General features: G+C 41.5%; 2 protein-coding genes and 1 long non-coding RNA gene across 5 annotated transcripts in view; 2 read left to right on the forward strand and 1 right to left on the reverse strand.

Annotated features, from left to right (window-relative positions):
* The window catches only part of LOC139552590 (voltage-gated potassium channel subunit beta-3-like), a 25,933-nt gene extending 17,422 nt beyond the window's left edge, over positions 1-8,511 (forward strand). For all 3 annotated transcript variants that reach the window (XM_071364463.1, XM_071364461.1, XM_071364462.1), the window contains exons 2-14: positions 243-286; positions 1,667-1,704; positions 2,271-2,350; positions 2,500-2,544; positions 2,873-2,917; positions 3,009-3,052; positions 3,216-3,302; positions 3,512-3,597; positions 3,723-3,843; positions 3,928-4,022; positions 4,192-4,312; positions 5,110-5,198; positions 5,445-8,511. In XM_071364463.1, coding sequence (XP_071220564.1) covers positions 243-286; positions 1,667-1,704; positions 2,271-2,350; positions 2,500-2,544; positions 2,873-2,917; positions 3,009-3,052; positions 3,216-3,302; positions 3,512-3,597; positions 3,723-3,843; positions 3,928-4,022; positions 4,192-4,312; positions 5,110-5,198; positions 5,445-5,534 — 985 coding nt within the window. In that variant the 3' untranslated portion in view covers positions 5,535-8,511. The remainder of the gene's footprint in view (positions 1-242; positions 287-1,666; positions 1,705-2,270; positions 2,351-2,499; positions 2,545-2,872; positions 2,918-3,008; positions 3,053-3,215; positions 3,303-3,511; positions 3,598-3,722; positions 3,844-3,927; positions 4,023-4,191; positions 4,313-5,109; positions 5,199-5,444) is intronic.
* On the reverse strand, positions 7,943-10,277 carry LOC139552592 (uncharacterized). The gene is made up of 2 exons (XR_011670455.1): positions 10,141-10,277; positions 7,943-9,178 (listed from the first exon to the last, which is right to left on the reverse strand). It is a non-coding gene; the product is annotated as an uncharacterized lncRNA (long non-coding RNA).
* spag7 (sperm associated antigen 7) lies at positions 10,097-19,074 on the forward strand. The gene is made up of 7 exons (XM_071364464.1): positions 10,097-10,276; positions 16,184-16,251; positions 16,457-16,545; positions 16,690-16,774; positions 16,955-17,044; positions 17,415-17,571; positions 17,683-19,074. Exons 1-7 carry the CDS (start codon positions 10,120-10,122, stop codon positions 17,802-17,804), a joined length of 768 nt encoding a protein of 255 aa, XP_071220565.1. The 5' UTR covers positions 10,097-10,119; the 3' UTR covers positions 17,805-19,074.
* The last annotated feature ends 96 nt before the right edge of the window (positions 19,075-19,170 follow it).

Genomic DNA, 19,170 nt, shown 5'->3' on the forward strand with positions numbered 1-19,170 from the left:
TGGATCTGTCTCCGTTCGTTCCTACGTTAGTCACACGCGGTATCTCAGAAAGCACAGGGATGATTTTGATGAAACTTGATGGTGAATGATGCGTCTTGCCATAGAGGTCGGGCATTTACAAAGTTACACTGATTACACACGCGATATCTCAATTGGCCCATGGGGGGAGGCTGCATAATTTGTGGGGGACGACATGTTTACTGTTGCCTTGTTTTCTCTTCCCTGACCCCTGTCTTTCTCAGGAACCTGGGGAAGTCTGGTCTGCGTGTGTCCTGCTTAGGGCTGGGTGGGTACAAAATAAATGGACCAGAAAAATATGCATTAGAGACTCCCTGAGCAATATAACAGAACTGATAACAATTGGCAATAGAGACTCCCTCAGCAATGTAACAGAACTGATAACAATATGCATTAGAGACTCCCTGAGCAATATAACAGAACTGATAACAATTGGCAATAGAGACTCCCTCAGCAATGTAACAGAACTGATAACAATTGGCATTAGAGACTCCCTCAGCAATGTAACAGAACTGATAACAATTGGCATTAGAGACTCCCTGAGCAATGTAACAGAACTGATAACAATTGGCATTAGAGACTCCCTGAGCAATATAACAGAACTGATAACAATTGGCATTAGAGACTCCCTGAGCAATGTAACAGAACTGATAACAATTGGCATTAGAGACTCCCTGAGCAATATAACAGAACTGATAACAATTGGCATTAGAGACTCCCTGAGCAATGTAACAGAACTGATAACAATTGGCATTAGAGACTCCCTGAGCAATATAACAGAACTGATAACAATTGGCAATAGAGACTCCCTGAGCAATGTAACAGAACTGATAACAATTGGCATTAGAGACTCCCTGAGCAATGTAACAGAACTGATAACAATTGGCATTAGAGACTCCCTGAGCAATGTAACAGAACTGATAACATTTGGCATTAGAGACTCCCTGAGCAATGTAACAGAACTGATAACAATTGGCATTAGAGACTCCCTGAGCAATATAACAGAACTGATAACAATTGGCAATAGAGACTCCCTGAGCAATGTAACAGAACTGATAACAATTGGCAATAGAGACCCCCTGAGCAATATAACAGAACTGATAACAATTGGCAATAGAGACTCCCTGAGCAATGTAACAGAACTGATAACAATTGGCAATAGAGACTCCCTGAGCAATGTAACAGAACTGATAACAATTGGCAATAGAGACTCCCTGAGCAATATAACAGAACTGATAACAATTGGCAATAGAGACTCCCTGAGCAATGTAACAGAACTGATAACAATTGGCATTAGAGACTCCCTGAGCAATGTAACAGAACTGATAACAATTGGCATTAGAGACTCCCTGAGCAATATAACAGAACTGATAACAATTGGCATTAGAGACTCCCTGAGCAATGTAACAGAACTGATAACAATTGGCAATAGAGACTCCCTGAGCAATGTAACAGAACTGATAACAATTGGCAATAGAGACTCCCTGAGCAATATAACAGAACTGATAACAATTGGCAATAGAGACTCCCTGAGCAATGTAACAGAACTGATAACAATTGGCAATAGAGACTCCCTCAGCAATGTAACAGAACTGTCTCTCGCCATCTGTCTGCCTGTCTGTCTGTCTCTCTGTCTGTCTGACCGTAGGCACCTGGGTGACATTTGGATCACAGATATCTGACGAGGTGAGTTATGTAACAATGTTTTGGGACACCCTGTTTAATTACTGCAGTGTGCTAAACCAGGGTCACACAGAGTGTTTCTTGGTAGTCTTAAACAAATCTACTTGGGAACAAATGTGTACATCTCACACACATGGTTATGGGCTTAACAAAAAGAAGACACCTGTACCATGTTAGATATTTTGAGTTTGCATCCCAATATTACACTTTATATACATTACTGAAATATAACAAAACTGTTTGACTTAGGTTTTTTCTAATAATCTTTATGAATTATGTAATTATAAAAAATACTAATAACATTCCACCCATGAGGCCAAAGAGAGCGTTTTTGGTCATTGACTGCAGGAAAGGGTGACCCCATTCTGAGGCTGCACCTTTTTGACCTCTCAGTCTCTCTCACAATGTTAGTGTCTATGTCTGTCTCACTCTGTCTCTCTCTCTCTCTTTCTCTCTTTCTCTCTCGCTCTGTCCCTCTCTCAGTCCCAGTCTCTCTCTCTCAGTCTCTCTCTGTCCACTGTCTCTCCCTCAGCTTCTCTCTCTCAGTGTCTGTCTCTCTGTCCCCTCAGATGGCTGAGAACCTGATGACCATTGCCTATGAGGCCGGGGTGAACCTCTTTGACACAGCAGAGGTGTATGCCTCCGGCAGGTCAGCTTTTCACACCTCCTTTCACTGCTCTCTTCTATTCCTTCTCTTTGTCTGTATACACTTCCTGCCTCTGTCTATCACTCCATCTCTTTCTGTCAATCTTTCTGTCTCCCCACTGATTTTTATTCCATCACATCTTCTCTCCACAGGGCTGAAATCACCCTAGGGAACATCGTCAAGAAGAAAAGATGGAGGTGATATTACTCATATTTCTAATGTGACTCATGTGGATATGAATAGCTGTCTATCTAACTATATTACATCATAAATATTTTTCTGTGAACTTTGCTTTTCACATTTATTAAGAACAGACAGACCTTGTTTTTTAAAATATGATAGATTGTTTGAATAAATAGATTGTTTATTTTCATACTTATTTTATTATTGCTGGTTCTGTTGGCACTTTTTCAAATGCTTTTAGTTTCTCTGTCTGTCAGTCTTTTAGTTTCTCAAATTACTATGTGATGAAAAGATAGTCTATTTCCTTGTCCCCTCTAACCTCTCCTCCTATTTCTTTGGCAGGCGTTCTAGTTATGTTGTGACAACCAAGATCTATTGGGGAGGGCAGTAAGTATCCTGGGAAAAATATGTCAGATATAACAGTCATAATTTCTTCATTGTTCTGACAAAGTGACTCTGTATTGTTGCTATCACTCAGGGCAGAGACAGAAAGGGGACTCTCCAGAAAGCACATCATTGAAGGTAGAGTCAAATTGACTTATAATAGGATACAGTGGCGATAATGATTATGAAGATGATTACGATAATGATGAAGATGATGATGTGAATGATGATGACCATACTGATGAAGATGATGATGATGTGAATGATGATGATGATGATGATGATGCCCATTACATTGCAGGTTTGAGAGGATCCCTGTCCAGACTCCAGTTAGATTATGTGGACATTGTCTTTGCCAACCGGAATGACGTCAACAGCCCTATGGAAGGTCAGTCATAGTCACACCAGTATTTCGACTGTATTGTCCATCTGTTACAACGGAAATGTGTCTTCTGCGCTGCTCACAACCCTTTGTAGCATTTATTACTGAATGCACTCGTTAAAAAGTGTCTTAATGTTTACATTCTAAGCATGTAATATCTTTGTTACAGTATGTTTATTACCAGCGTGTAACAAGTTGGTTCATGTTATTTGCAGAGATAGTCCGGGCCATGACCTTTGTAATAAATCAGGGCATGGCAATGTACTGGGGCACCTCTCGCTGGAGTGCCATGGAGATCATGGTGAGTCCCCTGTTATCTCTCCCTGTTATCTAATACATTCCAGTCAACACCTGCTCTTGTCAGTCAACGACGTAAGGCCATGAGTTCTCTGTGGTGATGGTGTTATTCTGTTTCCCTGCCACCAGGAGGCGTACTCAGTGGCGCGTCAGTTCAACCTGATCCCACCTGTATGTGAGCAGGCTGAGTATCACTACTTCCAGAGGGACAAGGTGGAGGTGCAGCTCCCTGAACTCTACCACAAGATAGGTCAGTCATCCACACTCACACAGCCCAGCGAACAGCACCGAATGTCCTCTCAACAGGATCTTTGTCTCTCCCTCTCTTGTCTAGGTGTAGGGGCAATGACCTGGTCTCCCCTTGCATGTGGACTGATTACAGGGAAGTACAGTGAGGGTGTACCTGACATCTCCAGGGCTAATATGAAAGTGAGTTCTCCAGACAAAATAAACATGTTTTTAATTAGTGGATATTCCCCTGTGTTTTCTATTTAATTGGAGTTCTGTAGGTGCTACCCGACTGTGTGTCTATTAGGCCTACAACCGTGCATGACACCATTAAATATTTCCGTGTTTGTTCCGTCTAATATTGGTGCAGGGTTACCAGTGGCTGAAGGAGCGTGTCAACAGTGAGGAGGGACGCAAGCAGCTGGCCAAGATTAAAGAGCTCCACCTAATGGCCGACAGACTGGGCTGCACCGCCGCACAGCTAGCCATCGGTATGGTGTGTGTTTGTGTATGCGTGTGTGTATGTGTATGTGACTCTGTGAGTGTGTGTATGTGTGTTAATTGTTTTGTCCATATTTGTTATCTTATGACTGTCTGACACTCAGAGGCTGCGTTTAAACAGGCAGCCGAATATCATCTACTGCACTCTATATCTCTGTACTCTGTACTCTATATCATCTACTGCATCTTGCCATCTTTATGTAATACATGTATCACTAGCCACTTTAAACTATGCACTTTTATGTTTACATACCCTACATTACTCATCTCATATGTATATACTGTACTCGATACCATCTACTGCATCTTGCCTATGCCGTTCTGTACCATCACTCATTCATATATCTTTATGTACATATTCTTTATCCCTTTACACTTGTGTGTATAAGGTAGTAGTTGTGGAATTGTTAGGTTAGATTACTCGTTGGTTATTACTGCATTGTCGGAACTAGAAGCACAAGCATTTCGCTACACTCACATTAACATCTGCTAACCATGTGTATGTGACAAATAAAATTTGATTTGATTTGAATTCTGATATATTTTTCACTTAATGGTCTTTTGACCAATCAGATCAGCTCTGAAAAAGATCTGATGTGAAAAGATCTGATGTAATTGGTCAAAAGACCTATTATTGGAAAAAAATATCAGAATTTGGATAAACGTAGCCTAACATACTGTTTAGAATTAAAAAACTAAATTAAAAGGAAGTGTCAATCTGCCACATCAACACAGCCTCCATCTCTAAGCCCTCTCTGTGTTCTCTCCCTCTTTTCTGTCCTCTCAGCCTGGTGTCTGCGCAGTGAGGGAGTGAGCTCAGTGCTGATGGGTGTCTCCAACACTGACCAGCTGGTGGAAAACCTGGGTGCCCTTAGGGTAACCACCCTCCCCTCAACATCACACCATCTTGATGTTACACTGCAATGCACACTCAATCAGAGCTCATCAAACTAATGACATTGTCGTGATATAAGCATACCTGCATATATACATTAATATATTTTTATGATTAAAAAAATAAACTATTTTCAGGCATTCTTATTAATGTCACTTAAAATTCCATTATAGAACAAACACCAGACCATTATGTCCTCGTCCTAAACTGACATGTTACGCCTGCAGCTTATTTCACAGATGACTCCTCAGACCGTGGCTGAGATTGACTCACTCTTGGGAAACAAGCCCCACTCTAAGAAAGAGTCGCGAGCATGAAGAGGAAAAGATGGAGCCAAAGACAATCAGAGAAAGATGAAGAAAAGCCAAGGAACATCGCTCTTTCACCATCCAGTATAATCAACAACTTGCATGTCCTCAGCAACATTTTGCTTCAAGAATTTGCGCATATCCATTTTGCGCATTGCATTGTACCATGTACGAAAAAAGGAAATATTTTAACGTGCAAAAACAAAGATTATAAACTGGGTGGTTCGAACCCTGAATGCTGATTGTCTGAAAGCCGTGGTATATCAGACCGCATACCATAGGTATGACAAAACGTTTATTTTTACTGCTCTAATTATGTTGCTAACCAGTTTATAATAGCAATAAGGCACCTCGGGGGTTTGGGGTATATGGCCAATATACCACGGCTAAGAGCTGTGTCCAGGCAATCCGTGTTGCGTCGTGCATAAGAACAGCCCATAGCAATGGTATATTGGCCATATACCACACCCCCTCTGTGCCTTATTGCTTAATTAGATCATATATATTACAGATCCCTCACTGACTGATCATGTCCACAAACAGAGGCCAAAGCATGGAGCATTAGGTTTCTGTCTTCCAGAGAGACCAATGAGGGCAAAGTTGGAGATGGAGAGAGATGGTGGTTGAATGAAGGAGGCGCTGCACTCTACTTTATCAAACATGACGGTGTTATCAATGAGAGGAGAACTCTTTGATGCCATGAAGCAACATGAGGCTCAGCTCTCTCACTGAATGTGTGACCAGCGCTATCATAGGACACTCTTTCTCTGCAGCTGCCTCTGAGTCCGTAGAATGCCTAGTACCCAGCAGAAAGCCAAAGGTTAGCATCACCTCGTCATCGCCGTATGTGACTGGCCTGTCACTCTATGTCCTTTAACAGCAGTTTCTTCCTTTGTATCTTCTCTGTGTGTAAACTGTGCGCATGTCCCTTTAAGAGAGACCAGCCCAAGTAGGGTGTAAATGTGGCATGGCTTTAGTTATTTGTGCAGATTTGCAGTGCCCCTGTAAGCAGTATTTTTGCACTAGCAGGTGGGATGGGCTGATCCAGGCTCTGCACTGGCAGGCACATCGTGGAGCTTCACTTTATTTACTGTTTGCAGCCCGCTGACATGGTCTGTGTCCATGTGATGTGTATTGTCCTCCATATCAAACCATTTCTGCGTCAATGACAATTAAAACCAAGGCTTTCCCTGCTTGTTTGGAAGAACCTCTTTACTCCTTCATTAAAGACTGGAGTGTAGACCCCGTAATGAGAGGCACAGTAGATCATTCCTACTCAGCCTGAGACACAGGGTAGAACCCACTGTGGTAAACTAGCAGTCTTTTAATGTGTTTACGATGCTTTGTTTTAGCAACAATTTTTTTTAAATGAGGCCAGATAACATGCAAATCATAACCTTTACATCAAGAATTCCGGTGTCCTAAAAGTGCAATGTTCACCCCATAATGTTGTCTGTGTTCAGTCTCACTGGGACTGAGTCAGACAGAGAGATTGGTAGCAGAGTGAAGTCAAGTCCCACTGGGCAAAAACTGGTTGAATCAATGTTGTAATTTCCCAAACAATCAATGTGATGATGTTGAATCAACGTGGAAAACTGATTGGATTTGTAAAAAGTCATCAACGTCGGGGAATGTCGTCTTTTTTTCACCCAACCTTTAACCTCAATCCAATGACAGGGTGCCATTTTTGTTGTTGATTTAAACTTGAATTCACACTATTTGACAACTCAACCAAATGCAAATCAAAACTAGACGTTGAACTGACGTCTGTGCCCAGTGGGGTGTTTGAATTGATGAGACTATCATTTTAGACATAGGAAGTTAGGAATTCTTTTAGCAGTGGACAAATGATGGGTGAGCACACTGACATACAACAAAACAGAAACACATGTACACACTCGCTTACACTGTCATCAGCCTGTGAAAGTATATTTCTATATGTTGCAAAAGATGCAAATAAATGCACAGGACCTAAGGGCGATCAGGATTTAGACTGGTGGGAGGTGTAATATTTGGGGTCAGGGACAAAAATGATGATTCTGACTGATTGAGATTTAGACTGTTGTTTTGGAAGCAGATTATATTGTGTATTTTATTGGACAGCTTGGACACACAGCTGCTTAGCATATTTCTGTAGCTCATTGTAGTTTTTCTTTCAAACCAAATATAAATATTGTCGAATCTCTCCCAATTTTATTATATATTTCTGTCAATTTTCGTCACTATTTAACATCTGTTAATTACATGTAGATATTACCCCCAGTATCAGGATTTACTCCTACTATGTGAACCTGTCATGTAAACCCTTGGTTTGTGATAAGGCTCAGGAAATGCTCCAGGGCACTAGTGAATTTGGAATGAGAGAGATTTGTTCCACCATTGTTATCCCCTGGTCATTACTGATGAGTGTTCCCGGTGCTTTTTGATACTTGTCTGTTTATGTTTTAATCCCTGGTGTATGTAAATACTTTACTGTTATTAATTGGAATATGTTGAATTCATGTGAAGATTCTGAAGTGAGCAAATGACAGATCCAACCAGCTTGACATGTGGTTTTGTTCTGTGTTTCTGTAACATTATTAACAGAATCTAAGTTGAACTGAAAATCAACTACCCAATGTACATAAATGCCTAGACTGTAACTTGCCTGCATAACTTATATTTTACTGTCTTGAAACAAAGAAAAGTAAAAAAGAGAGAAAGAATCCCTGTTTTGAATGTATTATGCTCGCCCTTAAAATATCAGAGAAAATTATATCTCGTATAACTCCTATGTCTTTTGTAGGTTGCCATGCAAACAGATATACTGGCAGCTTGGCAGGGCCACACACACACACGTCACACACACACAGTAGATTTCATGGTCTGTCTGCCTTCCGACTATGGTGAAAATTAAGATAAATATTTTTCATTTATTTTAAATAATATCAAGTTTCAGTACTGTATATCCATGTTCCCACAATAACCATTAAATGGCTAAAGTGTTTTACAATATTGCATTTTTTAACAGGGATGAGCAGTATTTCAATGACAGGTATGTTGATAGTTATTGCATGCTACAAACAGGTTATAGAAAATATTCTAGTGGCTTTCTATTAGTGCATCCCTTATACTGTATGCATCAAATCTGATGTTATTTACATACTCATCGCACACAGTCACTCATTGAGCGATCTGGTTATCAATTTGTGTGTGAGCAGAAAGAAAACAAGGTGGTTTACATTTAGCAGACAGCCTTGGGTAAGGGGAACGTCAAGAGAATCATTACCCTGGCAGCAGTGGACGGGTATTTTGGAGATGAGACGACAAGACATTCATCATCACCACCTTGTGCCTGTGTGACTGGTCACCACCTGCTGTGCTCACCATCCCTAATGGACACACCTTCATGGACCAACATCCGTTCCTAGTGCATTTACAGGCTCTTCTCAACCATGTGGAATGTATTTTTCACAGGACACAGACACTATGTGTAGCCAGCCAGAGTACAGAAGTGTCCTGGTGAGTCTGCTTGCACTCTCACTGCTGCACGTCACATCTTCCCCCTCCAGTCTGCTGTCTGTCACTAGTCTGTCATCACTACTTCCTTGACTCTCTCCTTCTGCCTCACTTCCTGTGTTGAAGTAAACCCTCGAGACAACTGGAGGTCTGACCTTTGCAGAGTGAGAAGCGGGGAGAGACATCAAGGTTACTTGTTGTGTTGCCAATCCTGACCGCTTCTGTGTTATGCACTGCACATACTGGAAAACCAGAATTCATGTCAGATTACATCGTTGAAACACCATCATTTTGCTGGAAAAGGTATACAAGTGCTACAAGTTCTACTTGCTGCTCCTTCCATTTGTGTGTGAATGAAAGAGCTGATTCATACCTCATCTTAAGATCAACAAGATTCTTCACCTCTTGACAGAGCGAAATCACATTGACTGATACAATGCCAATGAAGTTCAATGTCGCATCCGTATACACACTGCATGGTTTACTAGACTTCTGTTACAACTGTTTACGGAGGTCCTCTTTTCATACATTTAGTGTGACTTGAACTGTAAGATATAATCCTCCCTTCATCTGATCAATCACTAGTTGTATTTTTTCATGAAAAGGGATATTAATGTTTTATATGTTACATTTTAGCAGACACTCTTATCCTGAGCAATTTACAGGAGCCGTTAGGGTTGATCACTAGGCTCAAGGGAACATAGACAGATTTTTCACCTAAATTCCTTGGCTCAGGGATTCGAACCATCAACCTTTCGGGTTACTGGCCCAATGCTCCTAACCGCTAACGTTGGACTACCTGCTATTAATTTCATGAAGAAAATGTTCTATCATTGATTAGAGCTATTATAAAAATTTGATAAACGTATATTGCAAATTGCAATACATTGAAAAAACGTGTTTTTAATTTACATTTTTCTGTGTACTGTAGCATACACAGACAATTTACAGACAACAAAAAAGGCACCGTAATTAACATCAAGAAACCAAAAATATATATTATTTCAGTACATTCACTAATACAACCCATCGTTTGTCAATAGAAGGCTATAATAAATAGCCTGTTATGCCGATTATTCTAATATTCTTTGTTGATATGCGCATGCGTATCCCCTACCCACGAATGATTTTAAAGATCCTGCTTCCGGTAGTGATCATTCAGTCCAAAATGGCGGACCTTCTGGGCTCAATCTTGAGTTCGATGGAAAAACCTCCCACAGTCGGCGACAAGGAGAGCCGACGAAAGGCCCGAGGTATATTCAGTATTACTCTACAGTTATTTATCCTCAATTCGTTTGTATTATTCGATTGTAAAGATAAGAGTATTTCGTAAATGTAGCTGTTCCGTGGCGTTCTCAACCTCCCTATCGTCTGTACAGAAAAGTATCCAGTCACGAACGAGTATTTGCCCTTGTAGTGAATTACGTTTTTGTTTAAGATGCATCCTATTGGTCAAAGTCAGTCCTTCTAGTGCTCTCATTGGCCAAATTACCCATCATTCATTGTTTGTTTGCGCACGCAAAGCAGCACAAACTGGTTGAATCAATGTTGTTTCAATGTAATTTGTCAACGTATTGTGACGTTGAATCTACGTGAAAAATACATTTGATTTGAAAAAAGTAATAAACTTAAACTACATGATTATGTCCGCATGGTTACCAAATATTAAAACAGACCAACCTTGTATAAAATGTTGAATGTATACCTATTAAAATAATAGACTTTCAACATCTGCTATCAGAAAACAAAATAGTCTGGGCAGCACCTCCTACTGGAGAACTATCTATCTGCCCTTTGGGCTCCCTTCCAGGGGTTTTAACCAAGCCCCGCTATGTTTGACACTGACTATTACCCATGCACTGTCGTGAGAATGATTTGTTGAGAGATCTGCACTTAACTTCACTGTTGCTTTTGAAGTCATTCCAAAGAGTAGGTTTAAGAGAGCAAATGAAATGTGACCTTACTTTGTCAATCACCAACTATGTTTTTTAGGCCTACAGTGCATTCGGAAAATGTTTTCAGACCCCTCACTTTTTCCACATTGTGTTACGTTACAGCTTTAATCTAACATGTATCCCCCCCCTCCTCAATCCACACAATACCCCATAATGAAAAAGCAAAAACTGGTTTAATTTTTTTTTGAAAATGTATAAAAAAATAAAAAAAATGTAATATCACATTTACATAAGACCCTTTACTCAGTACTTTGTTGAAGCACTTTTGGCAGCGATTACAGCCTTGAGTTTTCTTGGGTATGATGGTACAAGCTTGGCACACCTGTATTTGGGGAGTTTCTCCCATTCTCTGCAGATCCTCTCAAACTGGGGAGCGTTGCTGCACAGATTTTTTTCAGGTCTCTACAGAGATGTTCGATCGTGTTCACGTCCGGGCTCTGGCGGGACGTTCAGAGACTTGTCCTGAAGCCACTCCTGCATTGTCTTGGCTGTGTGCTTAGGGTTGTTTTCCTGTTGGAAGGGGAACCTTTGTCCCAGTCTGAGGCCCTGAGCGCTCTGGAGCAGGCTTTCATTAAGGATCTCTCTGTACTTTGCGCCGTTCATCTTTCCCTCGATCCTGACTAGTCTCCCAGCGGCTGAAAAACATCCCCACAACATGATGCTGCCACCACCACCATGCTTCACCTTAGGTATGGTGCCAGGTTTACACCAGATGTGACACTTGGCATTCAGGACAAAGAGTTATTCTCCCCCTATTGCTCAGTTTTGCTGGGCGGCCAGCTCTAGGGAAGGTTTTTTTTTTGTAATTATTTTTTAATATTTTATGTTCAAGCGTTTCATAAAACCTGTTTTTGCTTCGTCATTATGGGGTATTGGGTGTAGATTGAGGATCTTTTTTTTTTTTTTATCCATTTTAGAATAAAGCTGTAACGTAACAATGTGGAAAGTCAAGGGGTCTGAATACTTTCTGAATGCACTGTTTATAGCATTTGCAAGTCATCGAGCAACTGTTTGAATTCAACAAAAAATAGACAATAAATTAGGCCTAGGGTGGATTTTTTTATTTAAAAAAAAACTTTTTTTTTATTGATATTGAATTGTTTGGTGTCAACGCAACCAAATATCAACATTTTGAAGGAGATGTCTTCTGCTTGGATTGTCCAATCTTTGCATCTGACTTAGTCTGGCTTTAATTCCAGTTTGTTTGAATTTCAAATTGATATGTTGGATTCAAGTCTTCATCTTAACCAACAATCTAAGTTAAAGAATAGGACTACATCATATCAAACTTTATATAAAGTGCATTTAAAGTTTGATTTGATTTAGTCCTATTCTGTAACTCTTGTCTATTACTTTTGTAATACAGTAAATAGCCTGAAGTTAACACACACTAATAAACTCAGCAAAAGAAGAAAGGTCCTCTCACTGTCATCTGCGTTTATTTTCAGCAAACTTAACATGTGTAAATATTTGGATGAACATAAGATTCAACAACTGAGACATAAACTGAACAATTTCCACAGACATGTGACTAACAGAAATGGAATAATGTGGCCCTGAACAAAGGGGGGGTCAAAATCAAAAGTAACAGTCAGTATCTGGTGTGGCTACCAGCTGCCTTAAGTACTGCAGTGCATCTCCTCCTCATGGACAGCACCAGATTTGCCAGTTCTTGCTGTGAGATGTTACCCCACTCTTCCACCAAGGCACATGCAAGTTCCCTACTGCAAGAGGGAGGAGGATGTCTTCCCTGTAACGCACAGGGTTGAGTTTGCAGGCAATGACAACAAGCTCAGTCCAATGATGCTATGACACACCGCCCCAGACCATGACAGATCCTCCACCTCCAAATCGATCCCGCTCCAGAGTACAGGCCTCGGTGTAATGCTCATCCCTTCGACCATAAACGCGAATCCGACCATCACCCCTGGTGAGACACAACCGCAGCTCGTCAGTGAAGAGCACTTTTTGCCAGTCCTGTCTGGTCCATCAACAGTGGGTTTGTGCCCATAGGCGACATTGTTGCCGGTGATGTCTGGTGAGGACCTGCCTTACAACAGGCCTACAAGCCCTCAGTCCAGCCTATTGTGGACAGTCTGAGCACTGATGGAGGGATTGTGCATTCCTGGTGTAACTCGGGCAGTTGTTGCCATCCTGTACCTGTCCCGCAGATGTGATGTTCGGATGTACCGATCCTGTGCAGGTGTTACACGTGGTCTGCCACTGCGAGGACGATCAGCTGTCCATCCTGTCTCCCTGTAGCGCTGTCTTGGGCATCTCACAGTACAGACATTGCAATTTATTTCCCTGGCCACATCTGCAGTCTTCATGCCTCCTTACAGCATGCCTAAGGCACGTTCACGCAGATGAGCAGGGACCCTGGGCATCTCTCTTTTGGTGTTTTTCAGAGTCAGTAGAAAGGCCTCTTTAGTGTTCTAAGTTTTCATAACCGTGACCTTAATTGCCTACTGTCTGTAAGCTGTTAGTGTCTTAATGAACATGCACCTGTGGAACGGTCGTTAATTGTTTATGGTTCATTGAACAAGCATGGGAAACAGTGTTTAAACCCTTTACAATGAAGATCTGTGAAGTTATTTGGATTTTTACGAATTATCTTTGAAAGACAGGGTCCTGAAATAGGGACGTTTATTTTTTTGCTGAGTTTATAACATTTAACCTTTAAAATTAATAACATCCGTGGCCACATTTTGAGATTACTGTAACTATACATTTCTTATGTTCAAGAGAGCATGCATAGGTCATCACAGATCAGTGGAGATCTTCACATTGCTGTAATAATCTGCTCAGAATCTCGAATGACATTGATCACTTGCACCATGTACTTTTTAATGTGATCTCAACTGCAATCCAGGTAATTTGGTTCTGCTATTAGATGAAGCACAGTGATAACACAATCTGTTGTGTAAATAAACTACACTGCTCAAAAAAATAAAGGGAACACTTAAACAACACAATGTAACTCCAAGTCAATCACACTTCTGTGAAATCAAACTGTCCACTTAGGAAGCAACACTGATTGACAATAAATTTCACATGCTGTTGTGCAAATGGAATAGACAAAAGGTGGAAATTATAGGCTATTAGCAAGACACCCCCAAAAAAGGAGTGATTCTGCAGGTGGTGACCACAGACAACTTCTCAGTTCCTATGCTTCCTGGCTGATGTTTTGGTCACTTTTGAATGCTGGCGGTGCTCTCACTCTAGTGGTAGCATGAGACGGAGTCTACAACCCACACAAGTGGCTCAGGTAGTGCAGTTCATCCAGGATGGCACATCAATGCGAGCTGTGGCAAAAAAGTTTGCTGTGTCTGTCAGCGTAGTGTCCAGAGCATGGAGGCGCTACCAGGAGACAGGCCAGTACATCAGGAGACGTGGAGGAGGCCGTAGGAGGGCAACAACCCAGCAGCAGGACCGCTACCTCCGCCTTTGTGCAAGGAGGTGCACTGCCAGAGCCCTGCAAAATGACCTCCAGCAGGCCACAAATCTGCATGTGTCTGCTCAAACGGTCAGAAACAGACTCCATGAGGGTGGTATGAGGGCCCGACGTCCACAGGTGGGGGTTGTGCTTACAGCCCAGCACCGTGCAGGACGTTTGGCATTTGCCAGAGAACACCAAGATTGGCAAATTCGCCACTGGCGCCCTGTGCTCTTCACAGATGAAAGCAGGTTCACACTGAGCACATGGGCACATGTGACAGACGTGACAGAGTCTGGAGACGCCGTGGAGAACGTTATGCTGCCTGCAACATCCTCCAGCATGACCGGTTTGGCGGTGGGTCAGTCTGGTGTGGGGTGGCATTTCTTTGTGGGGCCGCACAGGCCTCCATGTGCTCGCCAGAGGTAGCCTGACTGCCATTAGGTACCGAGATGAGATCCTCAGACCCTTTGTGAGACCATATGCTGACACATGCACATTTGTGGCCTGCTGGAGGTCATTTTGCAGGGCTCTGGCAGTGCACCTCCTTGCACAAAGGCGGAGGTAGCGGTCCTGCTGCTGGGTTGTTGCCCTCCTACGGCCTCCTCCACGTCTCCTGATGTACTGGCCTGTCTCCTGGTAGCGCCTCCATGCTCTGGACACTACGCTGACAGACACAGCAAACCTTTTTGCCACAGCTCGCATTGATGTGCCATCCTGGATGAACTGCACTACCTGAGCCACTTGTGTGGGTTGTAGACTCCGTCTCATGCTACCACTAGAGTGAGAGCACCGCCAGCATTCAAAAGTGACCAAAACATCAGCCAGGAAGCATAGGAAGGAGAGCTCCTTGGTCTTCATGGTGCCGCTTGCTTAGTGGTGTTGCAGACTTATGGGCCTTTCAGAACAGGTTTGTGTGTGTGTGTAGTGATATATCTCTCTGAGATCATGTGACACTTAGATTGCACACAGGTGGACTTTATTTAACTAATTATGTGACTTCTGGAGGTGGGCTTCCTAGCAAAGGGGGTGAATAAATATGCACACACCACTTTTAATTTTTTTCTCTTTTTTAATGAATAAATAAAAAATAAAAAAAATCTTCACATGAAATCCAAATAAATAAAGAAACACATTTAAATTACAGGTTGTAATGCAACAAAATAGGAAAAATGCCAAGGGGGATGAATACTTTTGCAAGGCACTGTAACCTTTATTTAACTTTTAAATGGTTGAAAGCGCTGTAATTGACATTTGGGTGACAACTAAACAAAAAACAGACATTGTTTTTCCTTTGGAATTTGGTTGTGCTTTTAGATTGTTGAAAGCATAGTGATAACACATTAGAAATTCAACTAACTTATAGGTTATCTTATTGAACAACGTCTCAACCAAATATTATCCACATTGAAATGACGTAGTGTGCCCAGTGGGTGTGTTATTTGGTAATAATGAACATCATACTGAACGCTTGTTATGCAAGTCACATGTACTATGTCAGTAGTCCCTCATCCAAAAATGATGTGAATTACACTTAAGCAGCTATAGCATAGGATCCTGTTGCTCTATGGATTCATTTGCTCAGATGACACTAAATCCAGAGTTTACCAACATTATTAAAGTGATGTCCAGGTAATTAAAGTATGGTATAGGAAATATATGCTATTCAGACAATCGATATGTTATAACATCTCATGGGAATTAATAGGCTTATATTTTCAGTATGAAAACAATTGAATAATATAACCTTGTTTTCTATCCCTCAACAGAACAGGCAGCAAGAATGAAGAAGATGCAGGAGGATGAGAAGAAAAAGAAAGCAGAGTTCAGGAAAAGGGTGAGAGGCTCTGCCTGCAGGCGGAGGATTATATTCTGTCTCCTTTGTGGGCTCATTTTCTGCTCATCCAGCTGAATATCCAGTCAGTAACTTGGACAACCCAAATCCCAAGAAACAAATCCAATAACTGTTTCCAATTCTTCATTGACTGATCTTTGGTGGGTAAAGAACAATCGAGTTTATACTGCCTTCATCTCTTTTTCAGATGGAGAAAGAGGTGTCAGAATTCATTCAAGACACTAAGCAACAGAAGAGGAAGTACAATCCCATGGGAAAGATTGAAAGGAGCATATTGTAAGTGAAAAATTAAAAATATATCCTTGAATATATAAATAGAGAGCATTATGTAATACGTTTTTTTTTTTTTATGAGAGGACTACAAACATAATATGTAACAGTTTGCATGTAAACTTTTACTGACATCCTGGCTTGTTAAAGGCATGATGTTGCAGAAGTCGCTGGTCTGGCATCGTTTTCTTTCGGAGAGGATGAGGAGAGCAGATACGTCATGATTTTTAAGAAGGTCAGACCTCTTTTGGATGTTCTTTATGGCTGCATTCACAAATATCACCAGATTTACATGCCCTTCCCATGAGTTGCACTATTATTTTTGTGCATAGTGGTGGCATTTTATTATTTGTTGTATATGTGTTATTCTTACTGATGCGTAACTGAAAGTATGTATTCAAAATGACTGTGGCAGGAGTTTGCTCCATCAGACGACGAGCTGGAGGCTTACCGGAAAGGAGAGGAGTGGGACCCCCAAAAAGCTGAATACCGCCGCAGACTTAAAGTAAGACTGGAGACTCAGTCACACTCACTGAGGAACAAAACTGAAGAGAAACACATACTCTAGTGTACATGTCCATAACTGTATATCATTTGGCAGAATACATTCATTTACACAGAGAGAGATCCGATTTCAAGTAATGTAGACTTGTTATAACATAGCAAGTACTGATGGTTCACACTTGAGTCTTTTTGCACCTTAATAGATCTAATCACTCTAGCTGTAGTCCTTGACATTTTGCAGGTAACCCTTTGCTCTATAATATGCTTCTGTCTTTTGTTCACTCAGCGTAATATCTACGGAGTATAGGTTGGGTTCAGAGCTATTGCTCAAAGAAAGTGTTTGATAATTAAACCTGTCCACTGCTCTTCAGGAGCAGGCTGCGTTAGAAGAGGAGACCGCCTGTAAGACACAGAAGAGGGCAGCGTCTCCCAGCTCCAATTACCGTGACAAGTACAGCCATCTGATCGGCACCTCTTCTGCTAAGGATGCAGCACATACGCTAGAGGCCAACCAGGCATATGGCATGGGTCAGTGTGAAGAGGCTCAGTATTGATTTCTCATCCTCAGAGAATCACATCTCCTCATGGTGTGTGCTGTGTTCTTTGCGTAACAAAATATATTTGCCTCTCCTCCCTCAGTACCTGTGGCCAACAAAAGGGACACCCGCTCCATAGAGCAGGCCATGAATGAGATTCGGGCCAAGAAACGTCAGAAGACAGGAGATGAAGACACCGGGGCAGGGAGCACCTCCACCTCTTGAGAGGGCGTGTGTGTGTGTGTGTGTGACTGAGTGTAAAAGAGAGAAAACGTATGAGGGGCACAGAGGGAGTACCTCATCTGTATTAACCTACAGGAGGCCTACTACATTGAAAGATCCTACATGTTTCCCAGGACATATACAGTAGGTGAAACTTGTGGGTATGTAAGGAAGGTTCTTGAATTATGTTTCTCCTCTGTCCTTGACTCGGGTTGACTGTTTTTATGTTCCAACCAAATTGGTCGTGTGGAAGTCTGATTAAGAGCATTTTGTCTATTGGCTTTCTTTCTTTTACCCCAAAGTCCTGTAATTTCTCCCACACAAATGAATCATTTTTCTCAGTGAACGCAAAGAGGAGAGTAGCACAACCATGAGGGGCAACAGTAGGTTGCCGATAGTTTAGCATTTGTCTGTTTTCACCTTTACAATGAAAATAATTCCTATTGTGACATATCGTGGCAGTTAGGAGTTACAGGATATTTTTTTATTATGTTTGTTTTTAGCTACATTATGGGCTCTATTCAGTCTCATCGCTGAAGCGTTACAGATTACCTGATAGAAAGGTAATTTCAGATTGAGCTGACATATGCAGCGTTTACTGTGAATGCAGTCTCCGCTAAATGTCAATCACGCTGTACCCACTTGGGGACACACTGGTTGAACCAATGTCGTTTCCATGTCATTTCAATGAAATTACGTTGAACCAATGTGGAATAGACATTGAATTGACGGCTGTGCCCAGAGGGTAACACTGAACTTCTGCGTTACGGCTTGAATAAAGCCCTAAATCTTTGTTCTCAGGCCCATACAGTGTTTCGATCCCACAAATGAAAAGTGAATGGGGGCTGAAGACTTACTTTGAGAATGAAACCACTGCAGTTTGTAGGCCTACATGGTAGATCTACTAGCAAACATCAAGTTGATGATGATTACATTTCTGGGGTCATATTCATGGGGAAGTGTCTCATTTAGAGACGCAAAGCACTGTTTGAATCTCAATGTCTATAAATCATTGTTACCTTCAGCAAATGTAATACAGCTCTGCTCCGTTGTGTAGTCTGGTCAAACTGAATCAGTCACATTTTTAAATGAGGATTGAAATACGTGTCCTATGCTATGTGGACAATGCTGTGTTGTCAATGTTTTATTCTATGCGCTATTTCACTTGCTCAGTCTGCAAAGATGTTGGCATGATGGCATCTAGCTGTAACCATTTTAATCCCTTTATGTTTCCTGTATGTTTTAATAAATGCTGGAGAAATGTTGATTTTAATACGCCTTTTATGTTGTGTCCCATAACATTGCAGTGTGTTGGTAGCACTTGTAGGCCCTTTTACCATTTTTAGGAGGGTAGCTAGATGTCTAGAGA

This window comes from Salvelinus alpinus, chromosome 24, assembly GCF_045679555.1.
Source record: "Salvelinus alpinus chromosome 24, SLU_Salpinus.1, whole genome shotgun sequence".
In the NCBI taxonomy this organism is placed as follows: Eukaryota; Metazoa; Chordata; class Actinopteri; order Salmoniformes; family Salmonidae; genus Salvelinus; species Salvelinus alpinus.

What these genes read in the sequence shown, in the direction of transcription:
- spag7 (XM_071364464.1), top strand. Translation starts at nt 10,120, where the DNA reads ATGCGCATGCGTATCCCCTACCCACGAATGATTTTAAAGATCCTGCTT. An exon ending in ACGTCATGATTTTTAAGAAG is followed by an intron (nt 16,775 to 16,954) that starts GTCAGACCTCTT and finishes TGACTGTGGCAG; the next exon opens with GAGTTTGCTCCATCAGACGA. An exon ending in CAACCAGGCATATGGCATGG is followed by an intron (nt 17,572 to 17,682) that starts GTCAGTGTGAAG and finishes CTCCTCCCTCAG; the next exon opens with TACCTGTGGCCAACAAAAGG.